Below are 10,323 nucleotides of genomic sequence, written 5' to 3'. Positions count from 1 at the left end.
TTTCTTGTTGCCTCCCATTCCATTTCTGCCTTTTGTTAGATTTTTTTCTCTTTGTTCTATATATTATTTCTTCAACGGTTTGAAAGTTGTACATCCTATTTCTATTTTGTTGTTGCCCCTAAAATTTCTTGCTCTTCTATTACGCATTTTATTCCCAGTAAAGAACAAAGCTTTGCTACTGTTGTGAACATAGGCAGTCTTTACATTTAACGCAAATATTAGAGGTATATGTAAAGTGCAATTTAAAAAAAAAGATTTCGGAGTTCAGTAAAATTGTATAAATCCCAAAGGCATAGCTATAATATTTTGAAGGGCAATGCAGTTACGAAAATGTGAACCCATGTTGTGCTGCAATGATTGATCATTTCTTTTGGATAGAGAACCTCGATTTTGTGATTTACAGCAACAAATTCTACTGTAAACAGTTCAATTTGCTTCAACCACCAGGTTAAAAAAATTCAGCTGATTGCAACCCTAAGTACCGTGATACTTCTCTACAGATCATAACATAGAACATAAGATAGGATATATTAATATCATTACTTTCACATCAGAATGAAGCAGAAAGAGTTTTCGGATTTCATTTTATTTCAAACAACAACAACCACCCAAAGCCCAGAACAGAAGGGCAAATGACTAAATGTTTAACATTTGTTAAAGCTGGCTGTTGGTTACATTTTTTGCTGTCCTTTTCTGTATCCTTGACGATTTCATCATTTCAAATGAAATAATGTTTTCGAGCCCACCCTGATTTGTCGAGAGCAGCTGCCGCCCCCGCCACATCAAGGGGGCGGGCCGCCGCGACGGTACAATCACTTCCGCCGCCGCAGTCGCGCCCGTCCCGCCGCTGTCTGGAGGGGGAGGAGCTGGAGCCCCGGGAGCAGCGGCTCTGGAGGTTGTGGCGGTTGGAGGTCCGAGGGAGCTTCTCTTTCCGAGAGCGTGCAGGGGTCGCGACTGGGTGAGTGAAAGGCTGTTTATTTCCTCGCTCCCTCCAGACGTGGCGGTGGGGCGAGTGGCCGGGCGTGGGGCGAGTGGCCGGGCACCGGCGCGAGGATGTGGAGGGGGGGTGGGCTCTAATGAACAGATTTTCGGGCTCGCCCCTCGGGAAGGGGTGGGGCGGACGTGGGACCTGACCGCAGAGGGAGGCCTGTGCCCTCCACTGGCCCGATTTAGGGCTCCATCCTTCATCTTCCGGCCCCTTACGTGTGGCTCGGTCCCAGCTCGGGTGGCTTGAATTCGAGAGGGGAGTGGTGGTCGCGGCCCTCTCCGCCTGTCCTCCCCTCTCCTCCTGCCTCCCTCCTTGGCCCCTCTGCGGAGCTATCCGTGGCCTTTCTTTCCCCATTTTGAAGTTGTTTTGATGAATGGTAAATGGTGAAGATTTTTAGGCAAATATGTTGTGACCAGGAAAAGAATTGTCAGAAAAACAAATCATTCCCAGGGAAAAACTATAACCCCACACGCCCTTTTCTTTTTTTCCCCCCTTCCCTGCCACATCGGTTTGGATCTACCGTTTGAGCCGTTACATGTTTCCCCGTCTCATTATGTCGTTGTGGACCCCCTCCCATCCCCGTGTCTCGCGTGCGCGTGCAGGGACACATACACGCACATGCCCGCACATACACACATACACGCACATGCGCGCGCTCACACGCATGCACAAAAACCTTCCATTGCGGCTGCCTTACCGCCGCCCCCCCTCATACTCAAGGTTCCTTCGTGTCCCCCTCCCCCGCACATGCTTGGATAGACATGCACACACACCCTCTCACACACTGTCCCAGTCTCCAGTGCCTTCCCCTGAGAGAGACAGAGACAGACTGACACACAGACACACACACACACAGCCTCACACTCTCCGGTGCTTCTCCCTGCCTCTCACCGCCTGCCACATACACACCTCCAGAAGCATCCCCCTCCTCCCTCTGCCTCTTCTTGCTCTGGTGAGCACACACACAACACACACACACACACACACACACACACACACACACACACCCTGTGGGCCGCCTTACCCCCTGCCCACTTACACAGATTGCTGGCTCCTCTTTCCTATGCCACTTACATGCACACGCACCCACACGCTCTTTTACATACCCCTCTCAGGTGCTCCCTGTCTGCTACCTATGTGCCTAGACAGCCTCCTTCGCTGGTCCCTGCCATGCACACACACTCACATAAATCCTTCTCCAGGGACATCCCCCCTTCCTGCTCGCCACATCCATGCATAGAGACATCCTTTGCTGGTGCCCACCCGCCTGCCCGCCTGCCATACGCACTTCCCTCTCCAGTGCTGTCCCCATATCGATGCTCACACTGACCCTTCTCCATTGTTGCCTCCCATTTTGATGAACACACGCACACAAACTCAAGGACACCCCCTGTTCAGTGCCACTATACCCTTCCTGGCTTGCCACAGGCACATAAACACAGGCATTCCTCCCTAGAGTTCCAGCCATCACACATCGGAGCCACATGCACATTCTCTGTCTATCGTGCTTACACACGCCCCTCTCCCCTGAAGCCACCCCATCCATGCCTGTCATTTTCATACCCACATCCAGAACGGGTCTCATTCTGCCTGACACTCATGCCTCTTCCCAGTGCCACTGTCACCTGCCCTTTCCCCCTACAAATACAGGAGTCTCTCCACTTCGTGATTGCTGGTCCCCCTTCCACCTGCCCGGTCCCCCTTCCACCTGCCCCTCTCCTCCTGACAGACGCGTAGACACTCTCGCATACACAGTGATGGTGATCTATATTTTCCACCCCTATTCCAGTTTGCATTGCTCCTGTATGTATACAGGACTCCGAAAAACGCAGATACCCCATTTAAAAAAAAACCCACAGCCGTCTTTCCTCTTCCCATGTTGGCACAATTCCAGCGCTTCACCTATCTTCCCAGCGTCCAGTCACCCCTCCCCCATCTTCCGTCAGATTCTCCCCCGAGTCTGGCTTTCCTACAAACCCAGTTTTGTAATTATTTTGCCAACATTAAAAATGTGTTCCAGGTCTACACCTGACAGTCACTGGAATGCTACTCCAGGCCTTAGAAGAAAGTGAACCTAATTTTAAAGGCCCCTTATTCTTTCTGTAACCTGCCTGCTGAAGTGAAAATAGATCTCCCCGCTCCTTTATTCCGAACTGATTTGACCTTCCCATCTCCAAAGCGTGCCCAGGGAGCAGGAGCCTTTCCACTCAAGCCCCAGCTGTATTGGAAACCCTCCTAAGTCAGAGCAAGTGGGTCAGGAATCTAGCTAGCCTGTATGGCCCAAGCCAGGAGGAGGGTATCAGTCCAATACAGGCAGGAGGTATGGAAGAAGGCATGCTTATGTCAGTTTCAGGCCATCCACGAGCCAGCAGGAAAGGATTTCCGGCCAGAGAAAGACGTCATCCGAAGTCCCAATGCACAGATCAGCCCCCAGTCAAACCACCAAGAGGAGGAGCCGATCACCATTTTCCACCACTCGTCGTCGTAGTTGGGACGACAGCGAGAGCTCGGGAACCAGCCTGAATGTTGATAATGAGGACTACTCCAGGTACCCGCCCAGAGAGTACAGGGCTTCGGGGAGCAGAAGAGGAATGGCTTATGGACATGTTGACTGTTTCGGGGCAGATGATAGTGAGGAGGAGGGGGCTGGGCCTGTTGAGCGAGTGCCAGTGAGAGGGAAAACTGGCAAGTTTAAAGATGATAAGCTGTATGACCCAGAGAAGGGGGCGAGGTCTCTGGCTGGGGTGCCCCTACAGTTCTCTAGTTTTAACCGCGATGTGAGAGAGGAGCTTGACAAGTTAGACCCGGCCCCTACAGCACGGGGCTCTGCTAGCAGAGCTGAGTTCCTGCAGCCAAATAGCATGGCCCCTCAGCCATCTTCTGCTGAAGGCAAGGTGGTCACAAATGGCAACAGCCTGGAGAGGGAGAGACGGGAGCAGAATTTACCTGCGTGTCCCAGCAGGGCTCCTGTGAGTATTTGTGGTGGTGGGGAAAACACCCCAAAGAGTTCAGAGGAGCCGGTGGTGAGGCCCAAAATCAGAAATCCGGCAAGTCCCAACTGCGTGAAACCAAAAATATTTTTTGATACTGATGATGATGATGATATGCCACACAGTACTTCCAGGTGGAGGGAGACTGCCAACGCTGATGAAGGCCACTCGGATGGCCTGGCAAGAAGAGGCAGAGGCGAGAGTTCAGGTGGCTACCCTGAGCCGAAGTACCCTGAAGACAAGAGGGAAGCCAGGAGTGACCAAGTGAAGCCGGAAAAGGTACCGAGACGGCGACGAACCATGGCTGATCCTGACTTCTGGACGTACAGCGATGATTACTACAGATACTTCGAAGAAGACTCTGACAGTGACAAAGAGTGGACTGCGGCTCTGCGTCGCAAGTATCGAGGTCGGGAGCAAAATCTGTCGTCCAGTGGCGAGAGCTGGGAGACTCTGCCAGGAAAAGAAGAGCATGAAGCCGAGCAAGCCAGAGTGAATGCCAGTGCCAGCGCCAGCCCCAGTGCTGGTGCCAGTGCTGGCAGCAGTGGCGGCAATGAACTTGAAGAAGTTCGAGGCCCGTCTCTCCAGGAAGAGGAACGGGCAACCACCGAAGAAGAAGTTCCTTGGCTCCAATACAACGAAAACGAGAACAGCAGTGAGGGGGATAATGATTCCGGTCAGGAGTTTCTGCAGCCCAGCGTCTTCATGCTGGATGGCAACAACAACCTTGAAGATGACTCCAGTGTCAGTGAAGACCTCGAAGTGGATTGGAGCCTCTTCGATGGGTTTGCGGATGGGTTGGGGGTGGCTGAAGCCATTTCCTACGTGGATCCTCAGTTCCTCACGTACATGGCACTTGAAGAACGCCTGGCCCAGGCAATGGAAACTGCCCTGGCGCACTTGGAGTCTCTCGCGGTGGACGTGGAGGTGGCCAATCCACCAGCCAGCAAGGAGAGCATCGATGCTCTTCCCGAGATCCTGGTCACGGAAGATCACAGCGCGGTGGGGCAGGAGATGTGTTGCCCCATCTGTTGCAGTGAATATGTGAAGGGGGAGGTGGCAACGGAGCTGCCGTGCCACCACTATTTCCACAAGCCCTGTGTGTCCATCTGGCTTCAGAAGTCAGGCACTTGCCCCGTGTGCCGCTGCATGTTCCCTCCCCCGCTTTAAGACCAAGGCTCTTACCTCCTGGTCTGATGATTTTCCCCATCTGAAATCCACAATACTGCAGGAGCCCTCTCCAAATTAATTGTTAAAATGAAATCAATCAGTCGATTGATCTCCACCTGTCGATTCCTTGTGATTATTTCCAGTGTGAAAAAGGTTGTGTACGATTGCATTGAAAAAAAATCATCCTGTGTTTTAGAGGTTAGAAAGGGAAAACTAAACTTTCTAAATGCTACTTGCGATTGCAGTAAAAACATACATTTTCTAACCTGAATGGTGAAATAAGTTGCATTTGTTTTTTTCAGTAGAATATGTTGCTGTTGATTGTAACGTCAAGTTTATCTGTTAAATTTGTCCAAAGGGCATCATCATTTCTGTTGCATGTTATGGGTTAATGTTCCTGTAATTGCAGTGCCGTAAAAAGCTTATTAAAGTTCTCCTTTTGGTTTTACATGGTATAGTGGAATTGTTTGGTTTTGTCTAAAATGGTGGTACTAAGTGACTTTATAATTGATCTCTTGCATTTGCATCCCAAATAGGGTTTTTTGGTGTTCCCACTAGGAGAAAAACTTTAGTTTCACTGGAAATGCTGACTCCAACAACAGCAAAAGTAAGGGTAATTACTTCTAAGTAGGGGTAAAGTGTATGGTTGTCAGGCTACTAAAGGGGCAAAGGTTGAGTAGAGGATACTCTGTCAGTCTATGAGAAGGAAAGAAACAGTGAGAAAGCATAGTAAAAATAATGATGGTAGGAATACATCCAATTGGAGTGTAGGGGTGAAGGAGTTAAAATCCCCTTTTAGAAAAAAGCAAGTCTCAGAGGAAGTGGGTAAAAAAAAAAAAAAGCTGTATGTTGATTGTATACATTAACACAGTGACACAAAAGGAACAGAAAAATATATGCCAGACAAGTGCTACGAAAAACAGAGGTACCCACCCACGCAAAGTGAACAGGTTTGAACATTTAGCCATATTGGCTTCAGATCTCTCTCTCTCTCCAATAAGTTTACACTTTCAGGCACAGGTGAAGTTCTTCACCCGTCATATTTACCTTCCTCCACAGAGGTAAGCACTACCCAGGAAATTGTTTACTTCTCGTCTACATTTTTAGATGTGTGTGTGTGTGTGTGTGTGTGTATGTATTTGTGTACATATGTATGTATATGTGTGTGTGTGTATCTCCATAACCAATATAGAGTGTTTGTTTTTTAAATGGACATAATTGCTAGAATGTATGTATCGTTTTGCAACTTGCTTTTTTTCACTCAACATTGCTTTTGAGATTTAGCCATTTTGATACATGCCTTCTGACGGCTGTATACTAAATATTCCATTGTATGAATAACCACAAGTTATTTATCTATTCTCCCATTGGTGGACATTTAGGTTCTTCCCAGTATTTGGCAGCAATGAACATACTTAAGAGATGTTCCTTTGTGCACACGTGTGAATTTCCCTAGGGATAAGTATACGGAGGTGAAATTTGGGCATCTTAGGTTTAGAACATCTTCATTCTAACTAGATATTGCCAAACTGCTCTCCAAAGTGATTGTACTAATTGATGCTCCTCCCAACAGTTGGAGAGCTGTTTTCAGCTCCAACAGCTTGGCTATTGCTAATGATCAACCTCACTGGCAATCAGTGCCGTGTAAATTAACACGACAATGAAACCGATTGTGTCCATCAGAAAGCAATAGTTTTTCTTCGTGACAATATCTAGTTTGGGCTACAAAGAGAAGAAATGGGAGCACTCGTGTTGTGGGTGTGAATGTAAACGATAGCAGCGTTTTCAGGGGGCAGTTTGGGGAGCAGCTTGCTTTCAAAATGTAAAGTGGTACGTGTCCCTGAGCGCAACTTAGATACATTGGTTGTATAGAATTAATACTATGCAACAGTTAAAAACTGTATAGGGGCTTCCCTGGTGGCGCAGTGGTTGAGAATCTGCCTGCTAATGCAGGGGACACGGGTTCGAGCCCTGGTCTGGGAGGATCCCACATGCCACGGAGCAACTAGGCCCGTGAGCCACAATTACTGAGCCTGCGCGTCTGGAGCCTGTGCTCCTGCAACAAGAGAGGCCGCGATAGTGAGAGGCCTGCGCACCGCGATGAAGAGTGGCCCCCACTTGCCACAACTAGAGAAAGCCCTCGCACAGAAACGAAGACCCAACACGGCAAAAATAAATAAATTAATTAATAAATGGAAAAGGCATTATAGAATCACAAAAAAATTATAAAAAAAACCTGTATGTACTGATATGGAAAGATCTCCAAGACATAATGTTAAGTAAAAAAAGCATATTGTAGAGCAATATGTACAATCTTGATGTAAAATAAAACCTTACAAAACCAAACTATATATGCAAATGCATAAAAGTGTCTGGAAGGCTACATACCTAAGTGATGGCAGTGGTTACCTTTGGGGAGGGACAGGGGCTTGCAAGAAAAGAGTAAGGAAGGAGGCTTTTGATTTTTTTCACCCGAAATAGTCTGCTTGATTTTTTTTATAGTGTCAGTGTATTTTCGTGAATGTTAACAAAATAAGTCAAATCAAAATAGTTTCCAATTGATAAAAAATAATTTTTCTCTCATTGCAAGCATGGAAATATGTGGTGGAAGCCACAGTCTTTTTTTTCTGCAACTGGTCAAGCCGCTATTTATAACTTCGTCCCCCACAGCAATTCTGTGTCCCCCCTTGGCCTTCAGCCAGCACCTCAGCTGTCATGGTGTCTTAGAAGTCTGCGACCTTGGAGGGCCCTTGTTGGGTAGCGTTGTGGTGGTTGGCCTAACATTAACCTTTGCTGTGCCCTAACTGGCACCACACAAGGAGATGTGTTAGGAACCCCCTTGGGTCCTGGTCGTCTTTCTCCCTGCTCCTTGTGGAGCGGCAGCCCCGATTTCCCTTAGGGTCAGCATTAGTACATCCACGTAAAGGGACCCCTCCCCAGGGCCTGTCTGAGAAGCCTATTGCTGTGGAGGGTTGTGCCAGAGGTGAGGCTCTCCTGACTAGGGACACCAACAAGGCCTGAGACCCAGGCCCAGGGCCCAAGCAGCCTGAACTGAGACCTCAGTCTCAGCACATCAGACACTTACGCCTGCCTGGAGGTAGGAAATCAGAGGAGCCGGGGTCTTGAAGCATTTGCTCCTGTGCTGCCTTGGTGCTGATGGTGGTGGCGGCCCGGGGGGCGGGATGTGACCCTGTCCTTGTCTGCCTGGTTCCCTTGTTCTTGCCAGTTTCTGACTCTCTATCCTCTGACAATTCCCCAGCCTCCGCCATTGCTTTCCAATAAAACTCTTCTGCTTAAATTAACTAAAGTAGGTTTCTGTTGTTTGTAACTAAGAACCCTAAATGGCACACTTGCCAACACCGTAGCCCACTTTTGTGCCTGTTTTCCTAGTCATATGAGATATCCCCAATGACCAAGGGTCAGGCGATTTCTGTTTACAGTGCAGTGGACCCCTTATTGGCACCTCTTGCCATGGTTCTAGAACAGCAGGCCTTGGGGACACACAAAGCAGTCATGTTTGAGGGTAGGTTATTTGGTGTATTCATGGAAGGTGCCACCCATCACCCTGGACGTCTTGGTTTCTGGACATGTTTCCTGGCTGCAGAATAAATAGCCTCCCATTTTGGTCACCGATTTGGAGCAGAAACCACTTCATCTTGCAAGAGAGCACCTCAGCTTCCTGAGGTGGTCCCCACAGCTGGCACTACAGCTGAGCCATCATAAGGCTTTTCCTGACTCTAAGGCATGACCTCCTCTCAGCCCTCTGTTCCAGCTAGGTCCTTCTACATTTGTGTCTGGACCTCTGACCTGAAATGTCCCTACCAGCCCTGTCAATTCTATCCATTCTCTAAGAAGCCCTGTTCACGTGCCAGTTCCTGAAAACAATATTTTATGATACCCCTAGCTCCTTCCCTCTCTGCGTCCCATCCCCGTGAGTCCTCGCGGTCAGGAGCTCTCTGTGTCTGACTCATTTCCAAAGTCCTGGCACTCAGTGCTGGGCTCAAAAGTGTTCAGCAGCATTTGCTGACAGGATGAATGAGTTCCTCCCCCAAGGTAGGCTCAGGGCGGGGGGTGTGTTCAGAGAACCTGGGAGGAGTCACAGGGATCTGGCCGGACCAGGTGCGTGTGACCCACCCCCAGCCTCTGCTGGCTCCACCCCCCTCCTCCTCCCCTTCGTCCCCATCAGCCATCCTCTCCTTCTTACACCTTCTGTCCCGTTTTCTGTTTGTCCTGCTGAATCCCCAGTGCTTCAGAGGCTGTTCTTAGGCCCAGGGCCAGTGGCTAGGAAGTGGTGCTCATCCTGCAGATCGAGAAACACATGGCAAACAGCCTCAGCACATCCCTCTTTGGCTTGAGTTGAATCTCTGACAAACATGGGGCTGATACGGTGCTTGTCCATCTGCCACCGGGCCCCACCCTCTGGCAAGGCCTGGCATGGATCAAGCCGGGTTCTGGGACCGTTGAGCAACACTTTCAGCCTGCCTTGGCACTCACATCTGCAGAATGGGACTTTGCTGCAGGTTTCTGCTGGCCCCTGCATGCCTCTCGTACTATTTCCACCCTCTGGACTTCACTAACCCAAAGAGGGTGGTGGAATGTTAGGCTTTATAATCCCTTCCATTTGGATAAGATTTCCCCAGACCTCTTCACATTCAGTGATGTCGCTGGACCCTCCTGTCACCCCCAGGAGGTGAACCATAAGGAGACCGAGGTTTGTAAAGGAAGTGGCAGGTCTGAAGGGAGAGCAAGAGTACGTGTGCATGGCGGGGGAGGGCAGCAGGGATGTCTTCTCTGCGCCTCTCCCAGTCCCAGTGTGGTGAGGAGCATGTAGGGGTCTGGTCCTCAGTGTAAAAGTCCAGCCTGGCTCCAGCTTGACCCCATTCAGGGTTGCTGGCCACAGGTACCCCAGCCTGCCAGCCTCCCAGCAGCTCACTGAGGGATCGGGCAAGAGCTTCCCAGGGGCACCCAGACAAGAGGGCACTAGGCATTTGGGTGGGAGGGAGAGGAGAAACAATCCCCAGATCATAGAGGACTTCTTCCACAGCAGCTAAGGACTAGGAGATAGTAACTGCTTACAGAGTTGGAGGAATGCAGCTCAAGCAGGGCCTGGGAGCCAGCCTGAAGGAAGGTAGGGACTGAGCACCAAACCCATGAAGACAAATGTCCGGGGACCTA

General features: G+C 49.6%; 1 protein-coding gene across 2 annotated transcripts; it reads left to right on the top strand.

Annotated features, from left to right (window-relative positions):
* The first annotated feature begins 871 nt into the window (after positions 1–871).
* PJA1 (praja ring finger ubiquitin ligase 1) lies at positions 872–5,601 on the top strand. Of its 2 annotated transcripts, XM_079726972.1 has the most exons (3): positions 872–958; positions 3,336–3,536; positions 4,104–5,601. In XM_079726972.1, the coding sequence occupies exons 2-3, from the start codon at positions 3,403–3,405 to the stop codon at positions 5,146–5,148; spliced, it is 1,179 nt and encodes a 392-aa protein (XP_079583098.1). In that variant the 5' UTR covers positions 872–958; positions 3,336–3,402; the 3' UTR covers positions 5,149–5,601. The 2 variants fall into 2 exon arrangements, with proteins under 2 accessions (XP_079583098.1, XP_079583097.1); XM_079726971.1 differs by having other exon boundaries at positions 3,336–5,601.
* The last annotated feature ends 4,722 nt before the right edge of the window (positions 5,602–10,323 follow it).

The sequence above is a fragment of the Hyperoodon ampullatus genome, assembly GCF_949752795.1.
Source record: "Hyperoodon ampullatus genome assembly, chromosome: X".
Taxonomy (NCBI): domain Eukaryota; kingdom Metazoa; phylum Chordata; class Mammalia; order Artiodactyla; family Ziphiidae; genus Hyperoodon; species Hyperoodon ampullatus.
Note: the sequence above shows the minus strand (reverse complement) of the source record. Positions and strands in the feature narration are given on the sequence as shown.